The sequence below is a fragment of the Pyxicephalus adspersus genome, chromosome 11, assembly GCF_032062135.1.
Source record: "Pyxicephalus adspersus chromosome 11, UCB_Pads_2.0, whole genome shotgun sequence".
Lineage (NCBI taxonomy): Eukaryota > Metazoa > Chordata > Amphibia > Anura > Pyxicephalidae > Pyxicephalus > Pyxicephalus adspersus.
Window position 1 is genome coordinate 33,092,992 of NC_092868.1, and position 25,514 is coordinate 33,118,505.

Genomic DNA, 25,514 nt, shown 5'->3' on the forward strand with positions numbered 1-25,514 from the left:
GAAATATAACTGTGTAAAACTTTTAATAAATCAGACCATTAAACAACACCAACTTTTGACCACAGCAACACTGCTACTTTTTGTTAATACACCGATGTTGAAATATGGATCTTTAATGTGAACCCTACCATGACATCTTATACTTACCTAGGGCTTGCTGTTGAGTGTGTGGAGGAAAAACCTTGTGTAATCTCCAAGCTCATGAGCTGAGGAATTTAATTCGACCAAGTGCTGGGTGCAGCTTTCACATAAAAGGGTAGTTAGTAAAATGCATCTCATACTTACAATTATGGACAGGTAAAGAAGAAACAGTCTTTTTCATGGGTAAATAAGGCATCCCCCTGAAAATAAGCCCTAGAGCATATTTTGGCCTTCAAAAAAAAATAAGACAGTGTCTTATCATCGGGGAAACAGGGTATGTGTTGAGTTCATATTTCATAATAAATGATAAATATTATCCTTTAGCTATAGGTATTCACAATAAAACACAATATTATTTAAACACATATATAAAACAAAAATATGCAAGTTTGAATCAGATTTAGACAGGTGATATTTGGATAAGAAATTCTTAGAGAACAATAAACGGTTGCCCTGTGTGAATATTTGCATTTTCATGTCTTTCTGCACAAGTAACAAAGTGTTCTATTTGTCATTCATAGCTGCTAAATGGTCCTATGGGATAAGTCAAAGTCTAACTTCAAGCCTGTTGTGACCTTTATTGTTTGTTCTCACAATTGGAAAGTAACATAATATACAAAGAGGAAACGGTAAATACTGACCACTGAAGCATTTATTGCGTGCTGCTTTCCCAGTACAAACTGTTTCTTATGACATCAGTAAGAATCACCTAAATCCTTGGGAAACATTTTGCTTTCTGTACAGTATATACCAATCTTGTTCTACTACAAAGCAACCTATGGAATCATTTTCAAGTCTCAAAGAATTCCAGTTAAAAATGACCGTTGTATATTTATGGAACATTGGGATCAAAAGGTAATAAATAAAAGAAGTGGTATTTTTGTCACAATGGTGACAAACTCTATACCACAATATTTGGGGTATTAGTTAATATAATATCTGTTTGTTGTTTTTATAATAACAAAAAATAAGAATAACAGACATAAAAAAGATTGGCATTGCCTTACATAGTCAGTATCTTGTTACATTAGTGAACAGAGGGAGAAGGGTCCCCTTATATTATTGGTCAGCAGGAAGATTTTTCTGTTTTATTAATGATAGTAGAAAAAAGCTCCCTTATATTGGAATAAAGTGGGAGACCCCCTTATAATAATGATCAATGGGAAGAATATTAAGTTACACCGGTGAATAAGGCTCTTTTATGGAAGACAGTTGGAGAAGGGCCATTTTATATTGGTATTCAGGGGGAAGAAGAGAAAATCCCTGTATATTCACCTTACCACTGCTGTCTAGCAGCTTCTACCACTGCTGGCTCCAAAGTATGAAAGCAGACTGCAGAGAAGCCGCAGAACAAAAACATGGTACAGGTAGTCCCCGGGTTAAGGACATCCGACATTTGGACGGCGTCCTAGATACCAATGGGGCTTCCCTGCTAGATCTGTGCAGAACAGAGGCTTGATGGAGGGGGGGGGGGGGGGTAATTTTGCATGACTTGCTGGAGAAATTTTTTGCTAAACACAGCTGAGGTTGGGGTGATCTTAAGGACTGAGCTCTTTTTGCAGCCTCTTCTAACTCTTTAATGACCAAGACAAACTCTGCAGTTGTTTATCAAAACACAGCTTGCTCCAGAAGTTAATGAATGTCTAGGCTTTATAATTAACTCACAGTGAGGATTGTATACAGTAACTGACACAATGCTGCCTAATAATATGTTGAGACAAACATTTGTACTAATTGCATTTATTAAAACAATGTACCCCTGTTCTGACTTACATACAATTTCAACTTAAGAACAAACACACAGTCCCTATTTTGTATGTATCCCGGGGACTACCTGAATTTGCAATTTTTGTCAAACAATATTGGCACAATCGTGAAACACTGATCTGGGTTATCTTTACCTGACATCTGTTTTGGTGATTGAAAACATTTCTATTCTCATTATGAAACTTTGCAAAGTTTCAGGTGGGCTAATTTCCAGTTTATTGCGAATTTCAAACATTACACCAGAACAATGGTTTTTAGAGATGTACTTAAGCAATCATCCAATATCAACAAAATAAACTGCAATGACAATCTGTTTTGTTAGACTGGAAATTTAATTTGAGGTAGCTTTGATCTCTTGGTTCAGCCCACCAAAGGAGAAGCAGAGAAGACCTGGAAAGAATTGGGTGCAGTTCTCTGTTTGAAGGCTGCTTGTTCATCTGCTTCTTTCTTTGTAAGTGGTGACATCTAGTGGTAAAATAGCAAAATGCAACTTTTAAAGTATTCTTAGTGTTTCCCATGCATAGCATGTAAAGACACAGCAATTTTGTTCACTTGCAATCATTCAAATTTATTGCAAATCCATTTCAGCAAATAGAGAATGTTTCGATTTTAAGTTGCAGGATTCCAAGATGCATTGCATTTGTTTTATAAAAAAATGTACAATCCTAAACAGTCATTTCTTCATGTTCTTATGGGAACATTGTCTGCATTTAAAATGTCTCACATTAACATATTCAGTCCATTGTGTCTCACCTAATATCCATAGATTTCATTTTCAACCCAGCCAGACTCTGTGCTTCTCCCATATCTGTCATTGCACAGCTCATACAGTTCATTGGTGACAAAGCCGCTCTCTGTGCTGGCTAGTGTTACAAACCCACTCTCTGAATGGTTTCCTGCCATATTATCGTATTCGCCTGATAGATTGTCTATAGGTGAGATCTCTCCGGATGGCACACGGAAAGAGGTATTGCGAATATTTGGTCTTGTTCCAGCTAAGTCAGCTTCAGTTTGCTTTTTGATGACATTGTAGATCTCCAGATTGGGGCTATTCCTTCTATGTGGGGACATCCAGAAGCCAGGTTCTTTAACAGCTGTTTCACTCCTCTGCTGTTTTCTTAAAAAACAATCACATGTTAGCACAGTATGTGATATAATCATTATATTACTACATAGTCTGTAGACAGAGTAAGAGCTTTGCATTAAAGAGGACACTATATACTATTCCTGTGTTCTGCTGCCATGCAATCTTCTGACAGATGCTACTTACTATATGTGTGTGTAAGTGCGGGGGGGGGGTGGATCTACCTGGCTCAATATAATGTAGCACTGTATGGAAGGTGAAGAAGAGCCTGGAAATGTGTCTTATGTCTTATGATGAGACACTTTATTTGGTATATATATATATATATATATATATATATATATATATATATATATGTATTGTGAGGGGTTAAGCTCAGGATCACCTTTGCTGGGGTCAAAGGACACTTGTCTGGTTCATCCAACTCAGATCACACACTGAAGTTTAAGTGTTAAGCTTACTTGTAGTCAGGTTTATTTGAAGGTTGCAGATAAAATAACAAAATAGCAAAAGAAAACCTTGCCTGTCCGGCAATTACTATAAATCCGACGTTTCTGTCTATCAGCTGGAGGGCTTCTCCCTGTCAGCGCCGAACAACGCTTTCAGCAACCTTTTACTCAGGTTTCTGTTCATTCACATAGACCAACTTTCTGTGTCCCCAGGCAGAGAGCTCCTCACAGACCGACTGTCTGCTCCTCCAAACAGAGCTCTTCCACACAGTCCACAGCCTTTCCAAACAGAGCGGCACTGACACAAACCCCTGTCTGTGTCTCTCCAAGCCAAGCTGAGCCTGCACAGACCCCTGCCTGTGTCTTTCAAAGTTAAGCTGAGTCTGCACAGACCCCTGTCTGTGTCTCTCCAAATAAGGCTCCTGACTGAGCTCCTGGCTCTGTGTTATATTCCCACCCTTAGTTCTTCATTAATTATCTCACAGGTGAGAGTCTTCCACCTGCTACTCCACACAGGAGAGGAATCTTGGGCAAATATACCTCACATAAAAGAGGAATCCTGGGCAAATATATCTCCCTTCCACCTCCAATCCTGCCTTGGTGTCACAATATATATATATATAATTGTTATTCTTTAATTGAACAAGAGAAATACAGAATTTTAGGTAGGTCTAGAGGAAAAGTGTGTTAGTGCAGTGGATGTGTCAGCACAACTGTATTGAGCAAAGAAGTTTGTGCAGTGGGGTAGTGCAGAGGATGGATAAATAAAAATGGTACAAAATATATACTATATTCTTTTTTCTTGGGAGATAAATAAGTAGATAGATGGATAAATATATAGATCAGCTGGACTGGATATAAATATTTTTAATTTGTAATAAGCCTTTTATTTGCTATGTGCTGCAAATGAAACATCTACTTTAAAATATATTGTTTTTTTCTGTTGAGTACTGTCTGTATCCCTCTCTACGTCACCTTTATCCTCTTCCTTCCTTCAGACCCTCAGATACACCCCAACTTTCCAATTAAACATTTTGAAAAAAAAACTTACCTTCTTTCTATAAAGCAGCAGCACAAAACTCCAATAAAAATAAATAAGAGTGTCAGCACTGGGATTGTTGCAATGAGAATGAAATGGAGATAGGTCTCTGAAATGAGAATAAAGATAAGTTATACATACCATTCATTGAAATATAATGAAGATAGTTATTTGTAGTCTTTAATAACAGGGTCAATATACAAAGCTTTATCGTGTACCTTCATCTCTAAGGTGCAATTCAAGCTTGTCATTTAGTGTTGCCATTTATCATGAAAGATTTGATTTGACACAGACAAAGCTGACCACGGAGAATTTCCTGAATGTGGTTTTTCCTAATTTAGCAGCTAGATAGACTATTAGATGTCCAGAAGGTTTGTTCCCCCTCTTTGTTTTAGATAAAAATTTAACTGTAGCAACTTTGGTGACAATGCTATGTTCAAAGAATTTGCTAATAACTCAATAGATTGTCAAATGGTTTTTTATACATATAGTAAAATATATTTTCTCAAGCATAATGTAGCCTCGCCTGCCCAGCTAATTGAATAGATTACTATGTTTATAGGCTTTGCAATTACCTATAAAATCAGCAGAGACTTAAAGTTACTTATATAAACATGTTCTCACAGCTCTGCTCCCTTTCCTCCTACAATTTTGGTAACAATAACTTGTTCAGAGGATTTCCAATTAGGTTGAGCCAGATTTTAGTCTAATAGTTGAGGAAACACATATTTTAAAAAAAATATCTCTTACCACTCTGCTTTGACCTTTATTGTGTTTGGGTGACACATCACAAAGACTAAAGCTTTTTTTTTATGTAGACACTAAATTTTAAAAACTTGCCTCAATAAGGTTTGCTAGTTATTGTCATTGCCCTATTTTTGGTTCTTTCCCCAAGTCCCTTTTCCATTTAAACATAGGAAGAGGTCCCTTATTGTACACCAAGAAAAATGTCAGGTGCAGGCCTGGGACAAAGCAATGGCTTTTCAGAAGAGGATGTAACGGTGTGCAGGGTGATTTGAGCACCTTGTCATCTCTTTCAGACCATAAGTGGAAGAAATAATGATGGGAAGAGTATAGTAGGTCTTTTTATTAGGGGCAGCCACATGAGCACATCCAATATTTCATTCTTGACTAAATGTCGAGAAGCAGTGATGGTGCTACACTAGATAAATATTGGTGGCAGTATTTGGCTGTATTAAAGAAGTGAGGGTAGGTGTTCATTGATTAAGTTGAGTGTGTAATATAACATTATACAGAAGACATTACAGACAAAAATAAAAATGCTGAGTATGTATAATTTCACAACTTTAGGGTGTAATTAACATTCATTGAACATAAAATTGGATTTGCATTTCAGAAGATAATTTCTAAGTATTTTTAATCATTGGAAAACAATGCACAAGTGACAGTTGTGGTTGTGAAATCCACCAGCCGAGACTATCATGACCTTTTTATAACTCCAGCCAGGAGGAATAATTCTCTAAAAGGGAATTCATAAGCGTTTTAGCGTAGCTTTTCTTCAAAACAATAAGGCATTATATTTCTTGAAGGTATCACTTACCTGCAGCTTCCTTTGCTGTCTGGTTGGTGTTTTTGATGGATATTTCTGGTTCATTGGTAGTAATTGATGCAATATCTGTAATATAACAGAACAACAAAATAAGTTAGAAGATGCAGAAATCAGTGGTACACCAATATTACTATAATAACAATAATTGATGTGGAAAGAGGAGAGTATATATAGACATATATACAGAGAAAGAGAAACATGTAGCTTAACATAAAAATGCACCAAATGAGAAATGATCCATAGTATGCTAAGGAGAAAAGTGTAATGTAAAGCTAATAATTATTATACAGCAGGTGATGCAATAACTCTTAAAACCCATTGCTGATAAGTATGGGGAATAAGGGGTCAATGTCTCAATAAAGACAATTTACAATACAATACAATTGGACATACTCATAAAACATGTGGGAAAAAAGTGTTTTTTTTTTTATTTAAATAAGACAACTATAGGTACTTCTGTATATACTCAAACATAAACTGATCAGAATATATTCTGAAGTACCTAGAAAAAGAGGAAAAAGAGGACTTAGTCTGTTTATCCACCCTCCTTTTACAGGTTAAATTATTTTTTTTTTGTTAATTACAATGGATCACTTGCTCCTATATATTCTTTTGTTATCTGCCAGTGGATAGTGTGTAACAAACACCAATAATGTTTTAAAGTCTGTTATACACTTTACATGATGGCTGTGCTATTTACTGCTCTGATCTAAGCATAAACAAAAGTTAGTTTTCAATTTCAGGTAAAAAAAAAAAAATTGGTTTATACTTGAGTATACTTAATATGGTATTTTAGTGAAAATTAGAAAAATGAACTTTTTCATTTTATCTCTTGTTTTTTGAGTATGTTCAGACTTCTCTAAATCATTTTTAGAGGGAGAATACACTGTCATTTCCCATACTTACTGGTGATACATCAAGAGTTCAAAGATTACCCAGTACTCATAATAAGTTAATAAAAAATACATTTACTCTGCCTATTAAGAGGGAGTCTGACTTTGAATTGATGAACTTCTAATCAGTTTGCTTAGTTGTTTCACAAAATGTCTCTTATTGTCGGTTGTACTGCACTTGCTTAAGCCAATGCTTAAGGCAAGAACTACATCCATTTGATTGGTATGACTATAAGAGTGGCTGGAATGGGCACTGCTTCCTTAAAGTATAACCAAACACAAAAATGTACACATTGCAACTAGGGAGGTCCTTTATTACAGGTGATGTCCCTTCTGCAATAAAATAACTGTACCTCTGATACAACATTACTAAAGCATTTAGGTATAGTTTTATATACCAATATAATATTATCAATACATTTTAAAAAGTATTTCACTCACCAATATATGATGATGTTGTGTTCCTTGTGGGTGGTCGACTTGTCTTTTCTATAAAATAGGAAATGCAGATACTGTAGGATTCCATATATTACAAAAATATACAATTGTACCCACTGGATTAGAAGCTACCACTGGCACTATTGTTTCAGTCTACAAAACATTTATGAACATTTACTGTTTATGGTAGTTAGGTGTCATTTTATAATAAATTCATTGGTGCATTTTACAACATTTTTCTATATTGTGGTTTACAAGCTTTTACCTTCTGAATATTTACATATGAAGTTATTCTTCATGTTACATCGGTCATCATTCCACTGGAACATATAAGGTCCGCCAACACCAGGAGAAGCCATTGGCTGATAGTACATGACGACACACACTTCACTCCCGCATGATGGCTCATCCACATACCAGTTCCTGCAGTATGGAAAATACTCATTACAGGTTCCCTAAATATGCTGAATATGTTTGGTAATTTACTATACTATACCATAAGTAGGTTTCCAAGGCTCTTAAATTAGAACTAAAGCCAAAAATAACAATCCTAGAAGATAAAACAACATCAGCTGATCTTCTACAACTTCCTTTCATTTTATGTCTTTCATATTTCATAGGACTGCTGATGATGCTCCTTGTGCTACATCCCTCTGCTTCCTCTCCACACACAGGCTTCAAAGCTAAATGTTCTGAATAAGCTGACCTGGTAACTGTTTTGTATAACACAAGTCTACGCTGGTTGCAATTTAACCAATAGCAGTTTTCATTCCAAAAGGTGGAAAAGAGGCAACATTGTGTCAATAAATAGAAAGGCTCTTTCAGCAGCTGACAGCAAACTGCACCACTGGCAAACATATTTGAACTTAGGTAAATGGCCACTTTTGGGAATTGTACCACAATCTGCCATGGTTGCAGTTGCAAAAAAAAAAAAATAGGCTCCCAACCATTCCTATTCATTTGAAATGAGAAGTTGGGACCGCTTTTGAGGCATACCACTGTGGATCACCGCAGATCTGAAATGAATCGCAGATTTGCAGGTACAAGCTACAATATTCAAATATAAATGTAACTCTGCTTAAATATGTTGTCAATTCGTTTTTCTTAAGAAGCAATTGTACTTTTTACTAGCAACTTTTCATCTGCTGTCTTCCATTGTGTTCATTGCCAATTACTGCATACATTAAAAACTTGCATAAACTCTACAATTATTAAAATAAAATAGACCCAAAAAGATTACAATCTTCAAAGAAGACATGTTAAAAAAGAAAAAGTAGAAATGATTAGTAATGGCCAGCAGTAATGTGGTCTGTTATAATGATACTTTACACTCTGTGTAAAATGTTTGAATATTATAAATTCTTCCCATGTAATGTAAAATAATGAAATTTGCTTCATATTGTTTTATATTCATTTACAAATTGGGTAGCATGGTGGCTCAGTGGTTAGCACTCTGGCCTTTGGAGCGCTGGCTCCCAGGTTAAAATCTCAGCTAGGACATTGTCTGCATGGAGTTTGCAGGTTCTTCACATGTTTGTGTGGGTTTCTTCCGGGTGTATTAATGACATATGACTATGGTAGAGACATTGGAATGTGAGCCCCTTTGAGGGACAGCTAGTGACATGACTGTGTACAGCGCTGCGTAATATGTCGGCACTATAAAAATACTGTGTAATAATATTATTTTATTTTATATTGGTTGCATTTAGTATAATAAATTAATCTTGATTTATTTTTACATATTTTTTTCTAATGAAGCAGATAAATGTCCCAATATGTATGACTGTGCCTTCCCAAGTAATATAATAATTACTATCTCAATATTAAAGAAGCTCGGAGATATATCTGATAGAGTTCACTCTTGTAAGATCCATTAATAGCACTGCAGCTATGGTTTGGCAATGATCCTAGTTAAATACAAACTTTCATTAAATCAATCCGGCATTCACTGCTACAATATACTGTACTTGGTGCAAAGCACTTTTTAAAAGGCCAGAATACATTTATCAAAACTAGTATAACACTTGTGTATTAAAACAATGTTATATATGGTTGTTAACTGATATACCCAGACAACGTTATTTTCCAGAAAATCGTAACTTTATCGTAACGCAAATATAACTGCATCCAAAAACTAATTTTTCTTAAAAGAACCAATAGGCACTCATCTCTTAAACAAATTTAAAACCACTAGTAATTAAAGAGAAAAACAGGTAACAATGCTCAGAGATTCCTTGCACAATGATCTTTGAATTATTTATAGAAGACCCAATCTGTATTGGGGGGATTCTAAGCACATGTTTTTTTCCCTTCTTCCTTCCTTTTACTATGTATATGTTCCTAATGATTGTTCAGTGAGGGTTGGATTGCAGTATTAAGATGTGTAAACATAAAACAGTAAATATCTAGGGCTGCTATCTTTTATCCAGCTTCATTATGATGTCTGTACCTGGCCCGTAACAGGTGGCATTCCAGGTGTCCCTGGCTATGTTGTTCTGGAATAAATGGTAGCCTGCAACTCTAATACCCGCATTGGTAGCTTTCATAATATACATCCACACTGACCTAAATGTCCCCATATGTCATACACCATTTTACCAGTTTTACCTGTCTACAGGTGGCTGATTGTTGTCTTTATACATACCTCCAGTGTCCGGGGATTGATGTGGATTCACAGGGCTGCATGAATGAATGCAGTCCTGGGAATTCTCGTGTCAGTGTGCGATTCCTGGCACTAGAGGTGAAATGGGGACCCATCTCCCTATTCAAAACCTCTAGTGCTCTCTGATTGGCTGAGGAAAAGAAAAACGCTTGAGCGTCATCAGGATTTTCCTTACCTCAGCCAATCAAAGAGCATTAGAGGTTTTTAATGGGGAGACATGTCCCCATTTAACCTCAAGTGCCGGGGATCGCAAACTAAGCTGATCAATAATTGCAGCCGTGGCTGCATTCATTGATCAGCACAGCCCACAGGCATTTTTTTTTTTAGGAAAATTCAAACTCGATCAGCGAGTTTACACCGGCTGTTCTCGCTTACAATTTCGGTAAGTGAGAATGGCCGAATTTGCCACAAGATCGAGTTTAAAAATATTGCTCATCCCTTATGCTGGCCACTTCTCATTCTCTTAGAATATACTTATCATAGAATACCTGACACCATACACAAAGAACATTTTCCCATATTATGAATCATTTTGTATATGGGCTGTTTACCACCTTTTCAGGTAGATATCTAACCAAATCGATATGAGATATCGCCACATAAGGTGCAACAGTTCAGGGCATTTGAGCTGGTTGGCTCTTGGTAAATCATATATTCAACTATGCAAAGTGTGTTTTGTCTGAAGAGTTCTCTGTTAATAAAAAAGATTAGTTTTGTCTAATACATAAACATACAAATAATAAGCAGAAGTCACATTTTCAGTTGTTTTTGCATAATTTGTAGGGGTTGCAGTACTTTTTTAAATCATTATACTTTTTGCAAACCTGGCTTTATGGTTTTAATTGGCATTACAGCTTGATTCCACCTTCTATCTGCAGACACTTTTAAAGATGGAAGCAGTGGAACACAATAATCCTATAAATATTTGTACTTACCAAAATGTAGGTTTGCTGCCATCAACCCATGTGTACAGACTCTGGCAGTCACTGGAGTTTGGAGTATCATCGTCATTTCTCCTGAGACCCAACCAGAAGTCACCATCAGAACCAGTGATGCTTTGAATGAGTTTCTGTATAAATTTCTGCTCTGCTTCAGACTTTATAATTATCAGATAACCACCATCCCGTCTACATTCATCCTGAGCTTCTGCAAATGTCAGCCTTCTTGATGTATCATGAAAATAAATGACTTTGTAACATGGTTTCTGAGTCCCTTGTTTGCAAATAATTTGTCCTAAAACAGAGACAATACATTTGTATTTTACCCTACATATAAATGTTACTCCACATGCATACATCAAGAGCCCAAACACACACACTATGGGTAAAAAAGGGACTATTGGGAGACGTAATTCTGAGGCTGTGACAAGATTAATAGGAACTAAGATCTATGAAGCTGTCCTTACAATGCTTGATGACATCAAATGGTGAAATAAAATCTCACTACAAAAATGTAAAAAAAGTAAAAGTAAGCAATAATGCTCCAAAAGGGCTAAGAGAGATTTAGGGGGCATTTTGGGCCATGCCTGTATAAAGGCAATATTTGCCTTTGATGTCCATCCTTTGACAGGTCAGACAAGAGAAGATGATATAGGAGGCAAAGCACCAATGTCTGAAAAGTTAAAAAACACAAAGTACTAGTATATAAATGCTAGAACTGTTTAATATGGGTACATTTGCCATTTATTTTGAAGGCTCCTATACATTCTTGGCATAACTGAAGCAGATCTTTGTTATTATTGAGGCTAAATCCCAGGTCTTTATAACAGACAAACCTCTCATGGTAGTTCTGGAACTTGGTTCTATTGCCCAAACTCATGCATTCCTTTTGGCCCATTCCTTGATGGGCAGCTTCTTTGGCCAATAGAAATATACCAAAGACAAAAAAGTGTTGGCACGTTCTTGCACCATTAAATGCTGAAACTTTGCCTGTTAGAGAGGTCCAGGATTCAGTCCTGCAGCATTTTATAATTTGCACAAATCATTCAACTTTTTATTTTAGGATTCAGATTCAGGGGGTTCATGTGTAACTAGTGAAAGGTTACAAAACTTTTATCAGTAGATGTGTGCTGGTACCAACTATTGAAGCTTTCATTGACACATACCTGGTTTATGCCTCTTATCCTCTGGTAGATAGCAGTAAAGTGGAAAATAAACACGTATCATTAAAAGTAACAAAAAATTTTAACACCTGAATTGAACAAATTACAAATGAAGCCAGGTTTTACAAATTAGAACACACTGGGCCTGGTTTATTAAAGCTCTCCAGGGCTGGAGAGGATACACTTTCATCAGTAAAGCTGGGTGATCTAGCAAACCTAAAATAGATCTGCTTCAGAACTGAAACTGAACTTGGAATGGATCTCTTTTAAGTCATTTGCTATTTGTAAGCAAATGTTTTTAATCCTGTAGCAGATCCATTCCAGGTTTGCTGGATCACCCAGCTTCACTGATGAAAGTGTATCCTCACCAGCCTTGGAGAGCTTTAATAAACCAGGTTCAATGTGTAAAATGTTAGCAAGTTAAATATTCCTTTTGTAAAACAAAAAGCAGGAATGATTTATACAGAGTTTAGATTGAACAAGGTAGAATATTTTTTAGGTAGAATGTTTTAGAACATGCTGGAAGAATATGGGAGCCAGAAATTCACTAACTGTATAATATGCAGGGTAAAGACATCATCTACAATTAAAACAATAGTGGTAATTTTATAAATGTTTCCCCACCACTTTCATGATATTTTACAGAAAGGTTGTAGTTCAACCTTAAATGTAATAACTGAAGTTGGCCAATAGAGGGTATTATGTGAACTACAACATTTCTGAACCAATCAATGTCTAACAAAGTACAAGGCTCTGCTTCTGATGTGTAACATTGGAATATTAGAATTTTCTTTGTTCAATTTTGGGTTTATTTTGGCAAACTAACAGAAGAGATAGTTTCTGGTTTCTTGCATGGTATCAGAAATTTGGATGCAGTTAGAGCCACACCAAATGTCATGAATTATGGTATTTTGTTCCATACTAGAATTTATGTGATATCTTTTTATCTATTTATGTCATAACCAGTTTGGATTCCAAAAAGGAGTCTGAAGGAAAGAGTGTAAAAATGTGTTCTGTATTTGCTTCTGCTGATGTTTGGGCTCCCCTAGCTTGAATGCCAGTGCTATCTGGTGCACTCCCTTGAAGAAGTTTTTGTAATCAGACAGTATTACCAGTAGTTTTTTGATCCGTTTTGCACATTTTTGCATGGGCTGCTGCTTTGTATCATACACTCTTATCGAGTCTGGAGGGGCTGCTAGTTCAGAAATTCAGATTTACAAAGGTTCTCAAATATTTAAAACATTAAAAAAAACACATCTGACCAAACCTTATAGAAGATCACTGAGTTAGTTAGTGGTGTACAGTCACAAAAGCATTATTGCCTCTTGTCCTTCTGTTTTTCCCAAACACAGTCATTAACAGAACTATACATCAGTCATTAATCAGTTATTAAAAGGAAAGCTTAACATTCTACCACCCAAAGCTAAACTGCACCCCCTTTCTTAGTTGCTCACTTACCTTCCAGCACCGCAGCATTGATGTATACAACCTGTTATACAATGGCCTTTTCTGCGGTCTTTGCTGTTGTTCCTTTTCTCCAAGTCCAACTGTCTATGATATGGGGCCATAGTTGTGAAGAATTGTGAAAACTTATGGCCAGTGTTGCAATTACCAGCAGAGTAGGATGTAAACACCAGAGGAGGCCGCAGCTCTGGAGATCTTTAAGTTCCATTAGGATTTTATTACTTTCAGATGACGTTTTTTTTTGTAAAACATATTATAGCCATTTTTATGGAAAAAAGACACTTCGGACTGTGTGATTGTTTTGTAGTCCAGAAGTAAACTCTTCACACAATATATAGATTATCCTGGTAAAGAGGAAGTGACAGCTCAAATATGCTGATGGGATTTAAATCATCCTTATTCTACAGAAACCTAAAAAGTGTTTGGACTATAAATACACTTAAAGAAACTTAGCAATAGTTTATATACCGGTAGATATTTATATGCTGATGATAAGGGGGATCTGACTCCTTCTAGACAGCCCTGGCTGTGTTGGCTTGGATCTGCACGACTTATTTCTGCCTGCACAGCCAAACTTTCCCAGGACAGCTATTTCCTGTAACACATGTTTTGATACCTAAAAAACTTTAAACCACAGCCCACACATGCAACTTAAAGAATACCATAGGTTTGTTACTACACAATTTTATATGTATCTGCTCATGCGTCTGTAGAATCAATGTCGTGTGGCCCACAGCGAAAACCATAACCATCAGCAAATTCTACAGCCAGTCCCTTGTTTCTACACATGAGAAATCCTATTCGGGCCATTGTATCTATTATGTCCTGATGACAGGTAGCCTTCCCATAGAAATGATGGGATTTTACAATCATGCAACCAACCAGGAAATTTGCTACAAAGCATGGATCTCCTAGCAGAGCGGACATGTAAGTTTAGAACTTTTAAGAAGGGCTGTAATTAGTAAAAGTATAGTTATAGTTAAATGTTCAAATCCAGGGACAGGGGAAAATTTCAAGCTTGAGAGTTGATGATTATGCTGTTGTTCATTGAGATAATCCCAAAGAAATGTCTGCTTAAGGTAAAGTCTTATCCAAGGCTGGGCATTGCTGTATTTAAAACCTGGAGAGCTCCACAGAACTCAAGAATTCTGTTTCGTAAAATCACGTAACACAACATATCAAAATGCATGCAATTCAGGAAACAAAAAATGTTAACGAATCAAAAACTTGTGATGTGCCACTGACCACAACACCGGAAATGAGGAATTACCCAAAGCTTTTTTTTTTCTCTTGATATTGCACAAAACTGTGCACAAGGTTAGCCACCTGAACATGCAGTGTGAAGCTTGAACGTTTTTATGATCCATCATTAATCTGCAGACCACAGGGCCAACTTTATAATCTCAAAGAGCAAATGTCTTGTGATGTCCGTCTCTCAACCAACCGCCATTGGTTTTCCAGGTTTGATCATAGACACTTTAATGGTTTGTAAGGAACTCCTCTGACAACCCGTCTGATGCCTCCTGCAGGTATTACTACACCAAGAGCTTCATAAATATTGCACAAGAATAGCTTTTTTTTAAAGTTAACTTTAAACAGTCTTCTTTCTGCAGTGTGCTCCTTTACAACACAATTGCATGCAGATATCCTGCCTGGCCAAAAAAAGTCACACACTGATATTTTGTTGGACAACCTCTAGCTTTGATTATGACATGCATCCCCTTTGGAATCATTTTGATAAGCTTATACAATGCCACAACATGCATTCATTTTTTACCAAGATCTATTGATAGGAGAGTTGGACCACTGAGTAAAGTCTCTCCAGCACATCTCAAAGATAAAAGGGGTTACGATCTGTGGTGGCCATGTGTACAAATGATGTCTTAGGCTCCCTGAACCACCCTTTCACAATCTGAGCCCAAAAAATCCTGGCATTGTAATTTTGAAAAATGCCAGTGCCATCAGTAAACAAAAAATCCATTGATGGAATAACCTGGTCATTTGGTATATTTAGGTAGTCAGCTGACCTATTTTTTTATTTTCCGGGTACTTAACATTGCTTAACCTTGGACTTAACAAGCTGAAGCAACTCAAGATCACAATACTACCCCCAATGGCTCAGGGACTTTTTTTTTTTTTACCAAATGGTATATAAATTATTTCCTCCCCTTGTAGCTAAAACAAGCATTTAATTCCTGCAGATATTGGGTGTATAAAAATACATTTTATTGTTTTAAATGAATGCATGGCTGCATCAAACTGTGTTTCTTTCAATTTTCCTATAACTTTTTCAGTACAAGCTAGATAAATAAAGTCTTAAACTTTCAACAGAGACCTTAGTTCATTCTTGCCAACATTTTGGGTAAATAAGGTGGCGCCTAATGTGAGTGAGGTTTAAATCTGATAAAGTTGAGAGCTCTGTGTCTAGTTTTGCCCATATATTAATATATATATATATATATATATGTGCTCATAAAACAACAGATGCTGCTATATATGTATATATATTTAATGCACTATTATATAATGTAGGATGTAAGGTCATATACAGCAACTGAAATTTAGAGCCCCTTTTCCACTATGAGAACAAAAAAGGGGACAAATGCTTTTTTCTCAAAACATTTTCAGAGTTTGAAACAGGAAACACATTTTATTAATACATTTCTTCAAAAGGCAAAAGTTCAGCAGACTGATAAAAACTTCTTTCAGCTGTGGATAGTCCTGAGACAATGAAAATAATTTTACTACATAACCATTGTAATTAATTACAGTCAGGCAAACTGCAACAAAATGCTTTTTTTTCATTATAACGTGGGTGTGTGTTTGTGGGAAAGAGTGTGCTGTATGGTATATCATACAGGAATTGAATCCAGAGTTCATGCTACAGTTACTTTGTTCCTTGCCATCTCTGAGGATTAGGGGACCCCTCACCTCGATGTTATAGGGAAGAGGCGAAGGCTTGGGTTTGCAGTCCTATCTTAGGGTGACAATGCTATTCCTCCACACATACAGTACTAAAATCAGGCTTTGGAAACCTAGGACTGGAAGTCTGCCTAGGACTGGCAGGATAATAATATAAAAATAAAGGAAAAAGCAGACTAAATAATAGAAACGAGTCAGCCTCTACATCTTACAACTGGCAAGCAGTGATTATAGACCATTTTTCCTCTTGAGTTTAGATACACTTTAAAGCTCTTGTGAATGTTTTGTCCAGGTCTACATGGGGTCTCCAAATCTTCATTAGGTATAACTGGACTCTATTTGATTCCAAAGGGCACTGGTGCTTGGCATAAAAGGTTGTCCATCTGTGCCCAGCACACAGTAAAGCAAACTAAACACACATTTGATTTGACTCATTTGATTCAATAACCCCTTATGTCTGGTGTTAGGAACACAAATGGAGTCCCCATTTGAAAATCTTTCCTACACACATGATCAGATTTTATATAAATGGAAGAATACGTATTTAATAAAATGACTGTTTTATGTTGACTGGTAATTACTGTAGGTTACATAGGTTAGATAGTAGGTTAGGTTGAAAAAAGACATAAGTCCATCAAGTTCAACCACTGGGGAAATAAACATATCCCAGATATAAAACCCTATGACATAGTTGGTCCAGAGGAAGGCAAAAAAAAACCTGGTACAATTTGCTTCAACAGGGGAAAAGAAAATCCTTCCTGATTCCATGAGGCAATCGGATGTTCCCTGGATCAACAGTCACTGTTATTTTTATTTTAAAGCCTTAATACCCAGTTATACTCTGTGCTTCTAGAAAAACATCTAGCTTTTTCTTAAAGCAATCTATAGTAGTTGCTGAAACTACTTCCTGAGGGAGCCGATTCCACATTTTCACAGACCTTACAGTGAAGAATACCTTCCTTATCCAGAGCTTAAACTTCTTTTCCTCCAGATGCAAAGAGTGCCCTCTTGTTCTTTGTAATGATCTCAAAGTGAATAATAGGAAAGAGAGATCTCTATATGGACTGCTTATATATTTATACAGGGTGATCATATCCCCCCTTAAACATCTCTTCTCAAGGGAGAATAGATTCAGTTCAGCTAATCTCTCCTTAAAGCTGAGCTCCGCCTATCCTTAGTTATTAGTTTAGTTGTCCTTCTCTGCACTCTCTCCAATTCCACAATGTCCTTTTTGTGAACTGGTGCCCAAAACTGGACTGCATATTCCAGATGTGGTCTGGCCAATGCTTTGTACAGGGGCAGGATAATGTCTCCATCTCTGCAGTCTATTCCTCTTAATACAAGAAAGTACTTTGTTAGCTTTAGATATTGCAGCTTGGCATTGCATTCTGGTATTAAGTCTATGGTCTACCAGAACCCCCAGATCCTTTTCCATTTCTGACTCCCCCAATCTATTTCCCCTAGACAGTATGAAGCATGCATGTTGTTAGCTCCCATGTGCATATTTTACATTTATCTATATTAAACATCATTTGCCACTTGGCTGCCCAATCAAACAGTACATCCAGGTCTGCTTGTAGATTATAGACATCTTGTATGGACTTAATTCCATTACATAGTTTGGTGTCATCTGCAAACACAGAAATGGTACTTTTAATCCCAAACTCTATATCATTTATGAAAATGTTAAACAGTAAATGTCCCAACACTGAACCCTGGGGTGCACCACTAATAACCTTAGACCATTCAGAGAATGAATCATTAATTACAACTCTCTGGATGCGGTCTTTAAGCCACTTCTCTATCCATTTACAGATTGACTTTTCTAAACCTATTGACCCTAACTCGTATATTAACCGTCTGTGGGGTACAGTGTCAAATGCTTTAGCAAAGTCCAAGTACGCTATATCAACTGCTATTCCATTGTCTACCTGTTTAAATACTTTCTCATAAAAAGAGAGTAAATTTTTTGAGAACTTCTGTCTTTCTTGAAGCCATGCTGACTATCACTTATAATATTATTTTCCACCAGAAACTCCTCTATGTGGTTCTTTATCAAACTCTCTAAGACCTTTCTAACTATGGACGTTAAACTAACGGGTCTGTAGTTACCTGGTAATGGCTTTGCTCCCTTTTTGAAGATAGGAACCACATTAGCCTTATGCCAATCCATTGGTACCTTGCCAGTGACTAAAGAGTCTCTAAAAATTAGAAATAATGGCTTTGAAAAAACTGAGCTCAGCTCTTTGAGGACACGTGGATGTAATCCATCAGGTCCTGGTGCTTTGTCAACCTTAATTTTTCGCAGCTGTTTCTCAATCATATCAATTCTGAGCCATTGAGACTCATTTAAGGCAGTGACTTTGCGATTATGAATTTGGACTTGAGCTCTGCCATTTTGCCTTCGTGTACACAGAGCTAAAAAAAAAGTTTTTAGTAAATCTGCCTTGTCTTTATCCCCAGTTACCAACCTAGCGACATCCTTTAAGGGGCCTACATCCTCAGATCTGAACTTTTTGCTAAAAATATATTTGAAAAATGTTTGGGGGGTTTGCCTTACTTTCCTTGCAATCAGTCTTTCATTTTGAAGTTTTGCACATTTTATCTCCTTTTTACATCTTTTGTTATATTCTTTATAGGTTTCAAATGATGAAGTTGATCCTTCATTTTTATATTTTTGAAATGCCCTTTTCTTGTTCCTTGTGGCTTTTTTAACATCAGCCGTAAGCCACATAGGTTTTAATTTTAGCCTCTTAAACTTATTACCCATTGGAATATATTTTTCAGTTTGCTTTTGTAAAACATTCCCATTTCTGTTCTGTGTTCATTTATTTCACTTTAAATCAATGCAAAATTTGTATTTATAAATGGTTTTGCCTGCTAAGCACAGATTGGAGCCCTGAAAGCCTATGATAATTCCCAGCCAGCACACGTGTTGTTCAAAGCCAGGAACCTCCTAAGGCTACACGCACTACCTTCTGCTGCTGCAAACCATGATTCAAAGATGTATATAAATAGTACAGTGCAAAAGAGCAGTGAAGGTGTGCAAGGTATGGCAACCCACAGGAAGCAGTCAGATTTTCTCTTTTGTTATAAGTCACTTCTATAGTCTACTTTAGTCATCTGCAGATTGCAGATGACTAAAGTAGACTATAGAAGTAGAAGTAGTTGTCACTATGTAACCGAATCATATTAAAGAGTGTATTAAATCATAAATATGGTGTAAATTGTAAATATGGTTTAAAAATCCTGGGTGTAATATATCTGAATCGTGCATAAAAGAAAGTAAAAATAGTTAGTTAAAGTGAAAACACAATAAAAACAAAAATATACATTGTTATTAGATTTTTTCTTTAGTTGCACCTTTGTTGCTGTTTGCTTTGCAGCTTCTTTGCTGCCACTTCTTTTATACATATGCACTAACAGCTGCATTTCTGAGTGGTTTTCTTGCTAATTACAAAAGTGGACCATGGCTGCAAAATGTGTTTTAAAACTGACACTTGCAGTTTCTTTCGAGAGCTCTGGGTGACAACTCATATACTTTTTTATATTATATTTACACATCAAAGCTTATGGAAGCTTTCAGTGATCAGGTTAACATAAATTGAAATGTACCTGCAGCTTAATAAAATATGATACAAACACATTTAAAAAAAACTTAATTAAAAGTGCATCCAACAAGTATAGGTTATAACATGAATATGATTCTAAATACTATGCACTTTCCAATGTATGATCATATAGATTGTACTCACCACTTTGCAGTCTTGTTCCTTTGCAGAAGTGAAAGCAGAAAATGATAAAGCTGACAAAAGCTCTGAGAAGATCCATTATTCCAGTTGAGTTTTATAGTAAGAGAGTGATTTGACATCCACGGCTCAGTGGTGCTGTCAGTGTATGTAGCTGCTCAGTGCTGATGCTTGTAGTCCAGATGTGCAGGGAAGGCAGAGCATCTTCTAGGTTCCTCTTCACTGAACAAGTGATCAGGTGTCCATAGGGAGCAGTGTGGGTCCCACCACTCCCCACTGCATACGACGAATGCCACAATGATCAATAGAACGCTATCAGACACATTTCTGGAGGGGCAGGATTCTGCCCCAGCCAAACCAATCCAAGCAGCTGCTCGATTGCTGCTTCATTAAAGTAGGAACTTAATGGGAGTCCCAAAGCTGTCAGTTTAATTACTTGAAAGCAATGACTTCTTAAAACCTTCTTGATTGATTGTTGCTGTTGTTAAAGCAGCTTCCAGGAGTAGCTGACATGTACTTTAAATCCAAAATCTAAGGTTTCTTCCATCAATGATTTCTGGATACTTGTTAGTGAAGCATCTCATTGGTATAATGTACTGTACAAAGCAAAAAAAAGAAGCAAATACTGGTAATAAGATCTAGAAAGTAAATTGCATTAGGACTCTGTGTACATGGTGCCTGTGTTTTATATTCCTTTTTATTACTTTTGTTGTAACAGACAGGAGACAGATAGATAATTGTGCAAAAGATTATTGTCAGAGACATGCAAGAAAAAAATGCAGCAAGCCAGTTTTCTATTGACTACTAAACATTGTCCTTTTCTGTTATCCATCTCCTCCCTACCTTACACTGCAGCTATGCACAAACATGACAAAGAAAGGCTGAATTTGGACAGCCATGTGAATAAGCCTTAAAGCCTAAGACCAGAACCCTTCTCTCTTCTTCCAATCATCCCCTGGCTTGGAGGTCCCCCCATCATGTATAGACTTTAATGTCAAATCGGATCCTTTAAAGGCCACTTGGCATACAGTGGAAATCCACTAATCGAACAATCATCATCAATAGTCAGACTATTGACAACATCAACAAGAGTTACTGGAAACTAAGCCATGCACAAAGTGTACAAAACATTTATTCTCCAATAAACTGATCACTTTAGGGGAACAAAAAATAGATTACTTTGGATAAATTCTGGAAAATACATTAAAAGTAACCCCCCTCCCCTTCCCAGATAATCTCTTTCCACAACCTGAATTCTTAAAAATAGTTTCTTAAATTTAAAACATACAAGAGAATAATTAACCACAAACATCTCCATTTTCGAACAGAGACTTTTGCTAACAGTAAATAAATAATAAAAAAAGCAAATTGGAGCGTGAATACCTTAAAAAAAAAGAAATGTTTAACCCCACCGTTATTAAATATTCTGACAGCCTGCTGAGAAAGCTTTGCTCCACTAATAAGAGAGCCCAATAGTCATTAAATCACAGCATCTTATGTGGAAAAATGTATAAATCTTGGCTCAATGCTAATACAAGTGTCAGACAGATATTGATTCCTAAAACCTTCTTAGCATTTACAAAAAATGGACATTTTTCTTTTTTAGCAATAGGCTGCGTCAGCACAAAGTCTCTGCACTCACATACACAGAGGGGGTCCAACTTTTCAGGAGTTCCTCTCTGGAAAACTTACTCAGCAGAAAATATCCATAAAGCTGAGGCTTCAGCGGGAGTTTGGGGTGAATGATTGCTCTGCAGTCCCCAGTAAATGAAATCTGTATGCTTGATTCATCATAAGGTTTGTAGGTGTTTGAGGTGGCTGGGTGATCAATGTTCTGCTGTCTGCAGTCCTCTCTCTTTCTATCTTAAGCACAGTGTATTTCCTATTTCCCCTTCTGCAGAGAAGTGACTGTATGCTGCGGCCAGAATGAACATTGAAAATCCTGCTGTGTAAAAACTGAGGGGATGGAATGTGTAAAAGAAGCTATTTATGGAGTCAGTGCAAGTATACTTCACATTACAAGTGCAGACTGCAAGTAGAAGAATGCAAACCCCCTTATGGAGAAGGGATTACATTTCCACAATTCTAAGAAAATAATTACACAAATAAACAGCATAAATGGAAACTATTTTACCTACCAAAGGATTTGTCATTCTGTGTAGCAAGTTATATGATCCAGGAATACCCTACCAGGGCTGGTCCTTCACTGCAGCTGGGTCAAGAACACGCCCCCAGCCTGCTGATTGGATAATAAAAGCTCAGTAACATATAACTATTCTTCCTCTCTTCTCTTTCCTCCTATCAGAATATACATATGCTTTTAGCAGAGTACTAGTACCTCTCTTTTCCAATTTTAGTGCTGTTGTACAGATGATTATAAGAGCCAGGCTGCAAAGTAGATATGGAAACTAACAATATATATATATAAATATATATTTAAAATATATATATATATATATTTTTTTTTCTCAATATTATATGCATGCATTAAACTAGAACTATAGTACCCAGTATCTGTTTATATTAAATAATAAATTAGAAAGTGTTACTTACATTTATATAAAATACAGCCACTTTCTTAGTTATAAGTTACATTTCGTTTTTAAAATTCGTTTTCTATTGTGAGTCAATGAAGAAGCACTTCATTGCTGAATGTGACTCTACAGGGACCATCAGAAGGAAATCATGGGTGGTGATTAATAGGTGGTGATCATTAAATACAGGGTAGTGTATATTGATTAGGGTTTAGTTTTTTGACCTTTAGGTAGAATGATGACCTCCCATCAAAGAAGATATGTGCTGTAGCACCTTATTAGAAAAACATCAGCATTAAGAGTCTCCTCTTCATCCTCCACAAATGTCTGTTAGTCCTACCAGTGAAGTCCACCTAACCCAGAGGTGTTGTGGCATTTTTGCTGCACTTCACCTACTTTCAAATCAGGGTTACTACGAAGGCTGTACTGTTTTGTTTTATTGTAGTATAGTGGCATGAAAAATATTATGGAGAGGGTTTTAGGCATTGCCACCATTTAGATTGCTGTAAGTCAATCACCACCTGGCCACATCTAGTCCTTCCCACTGTTTTCTGGAATGACATCTTTGCTTCTGAAACCCTAACACTGTGAGCTGTAGTATCTGAGAGGGGGAACCTGTGATACACAAATGGGGGAGAATATTGATCAGTCAGGGAAGGTGAAGAATTTTATGTTTATGAAGCTTATACATCACATTCTTACGAAATATCACAGAATTCTTTAGTAGTTAAAAAACAAACAACATAGCCATACAAAGTGCTTCCTATACTAACAAGCCATCTCTCAGCGGTAGTTATCAATACAATTAGAATAGAACATAAAAGAATATCCAAACCCAACACAAGTAACATGTAATATACACAAGTAACATGTAATATAATACAGCTTACCAGTCATTGGATGTGGTGGCTGCATTCTTTGTATAGAAAATACCCATTAATACTGCCAGAAATGCAATGCCCTTGTCATTTATTGTTGCACAAAAAAGTTACTAGTCCCACTGATTCATCGATGTAATGGAGATAATTAAAGGCAGACATGTGTAACGCCCAGCTTGTTCAACATCCATGGCTGCCCTTATAAATACAGTAGGGAGAAGACAAGGCCACAACGGGACAGGAAGGGTCATCTGCAAATTTATCAAGTGAATAAAATGGGGAAATAGCCTAAAAAAACTACTGCATCTACAAAGGTCTGGTTTTGGGTGTAGATATAGTTCAAAACATGTTTGGTATATAATCCATGTTTCCACATCTGCATGCAATTAATGTCTTTTGCCAATTTTAGAGTCTGAAATCACATTGCTGTGTTTGTTAACAAATGTTCAACGTGATTACATAAAACCTAATCCATTGACATCTTATAATTAGTACAATAGCAGAATTGTCCTGCACAGAAGTTGCTAATGTTTACATCACAGTAGTGGCCATGACAGTTCCAAAGAGACAAGTTGAAATCAGAGACCTTTCTGAAAGAGAACTTTATGCTGGAAAGCAATTTATTTTAAACAGGATTAGAGCAGCTTCCTCGCTGAGTAAAACTGGCATTAATGTCAGTCTGATCTTCATGCACAGTGAAGTATTCAATTTTCTTTAATACAGAACCCATTTTCTTGTTTTTCCAGCCAGAGTAACATTAAATAAAAAGTGTGTCTGACTTAAATATGATTCATACTGCCTCCCTGACTCGTGTTATTGAATAATATTGTAAACGCCCTCCGCAGATAACAAAATACATGTAGATAATAGGAAAACCAAGTTTGAAGTTTTGGACAGGCCACACAGGCCTGAGCCACAGGCAGAAAAACATGGGGAAAGTGCAAGATGTGCAATGTTTTATTATATTATATCATAGTCTTCCTCATACAGTCCTGGAATGAGACATGATCTTAGGCATTTCATGTATAAGTCACAGATTTTGGAGGTCAAGGGTAAAGCTATGCCCAAGCTGGCTGTGAGGTTGCATTGTGGATATCTCTTCCTCACGCCCCTTGGGTGAGATGCTACATGTAGAATCCCACCGACAGCAGCCCATTGAGAATGAATAGGGGTGTCAGTAAGAGTACTGCCCACTGGCACCCACTGTATAATGTGCAAACACATGGTGAATTGAAGCTGGGAAATGCACAGGAACCACTGTTCCTCATGTAACTGGACAGATGTAAAAATGGATCCAACATCCAAGCAAGCAATGTCTTTAGAAGGGGGTCAGCAGGGGCACATATTCCTCTGAATGACTATGTCTTATGCATATGTCTTATTTTTTAAAAAATATTTAAAATTAATAATTGCTTTTTTAAGGTACAACACACATGTAATGGCCCCACACTAGGAGGGGGTGTCAATGGGATAATGTGAGTGCTTGGGACATAAAACAGACACGTTCTCTGCAGCGGTCATTTTTGAAAAGCACAGAGTTTGGTGTGGTCTTTGTATTGGACACAGTGAAAAGCAGTTTACATGGCATTACACTCACATAAGATGCTACCTAATCACTGGTTACTGACCCTTGATTCCTCTCTCTATGGTACTGATGTATTCATAAAGCTGTGACCATGACTGAACATTAGGTGAACCAATATACACAAAAGGTGTTTCTCCTGATGAAGTTAAATTTGTGAAACACATATGAGAAGTACATTACATGAGAAGTTGTTTGTAAAATAATTGTTACATTGGTTTTTAATATTTGGTGTATATAT

General features: G+C 36.6%; 1 protein-coding gene across 9 annotated transcripts; it reads right to left on the bottom strand.

Annotated features, from left to right (window-relative positions):
- Positions 1-775: 775 nt before the first annotated feature.
- LAYN (layilin) lies at positions 776-25,514 on the bottom strand. 9 transcript variants are annotated; one of them, XM_072426890.1, is made up of 11 exons: positions 23,704-25,514; positions 22,418-22,515; positions 20,286-20,875; positions 12,148-12,168; positions 10,979-11,276; positions 7,647-7,804; positions 7,385-7,432; positions 6,042-6,116; positions 4,493-4,589; positions 2,662-3,025; positions 776-2,373 (listed from the first exon to the last, which is right to left on the bottom strand). In XM_072426890.1, exons 3-10 carry the CDS (start codon positions 20,359-20,361, stop codon positions 2,662-2,664), a joined length of 1,137 nt encoding a protein of 378 aa, XP_072282991.1. In that variant the 5' UTR covers positions 20,362-20,875; positions 22,418-22,515; positions 23,704-25,514; the 3' UTR covers positions 776-2,373. The 9 variants fall into 9 exon arrangements, with proteins under 9 accessions (XP_072282991.1, XP_072282987.1, XP_072282985.1 ...); XM_072426886.1 differs by adding an exon at positions 21,972-22,235 and having other exon boundaries at positions 776-3,025; positions 23,704-25,513; XM_072426884.1 differs by adding an exon at positions 21,972-22,235 and having other exon boundaries at positions 776-3,025; positions 22,418-22,518; positions 23,704-25,513.

Coding starts and splice junctions, on each gene's coding strand:
- LAYN (XM_072426890.1), bottom strand. CDS start 20,361: ATGGATCTTCTCAGAGCTTTTGTCAGCTTTATCATTTTCTGCTTTCAC. Junction 12,169..20,285: donor AGGAACAAGACTGCAAAGTG/GTGAGTACAATC, acceptor GCTATCTACCAG/AGGATAAGAGGCATAAACCA. Junction 11,277..12,147: donor GGATAAGAGGCATAAACCAG/GTATGTGTCAAT, acceptor TCTCTGTTTTAG/GACAAATTATTTGCAAACAA.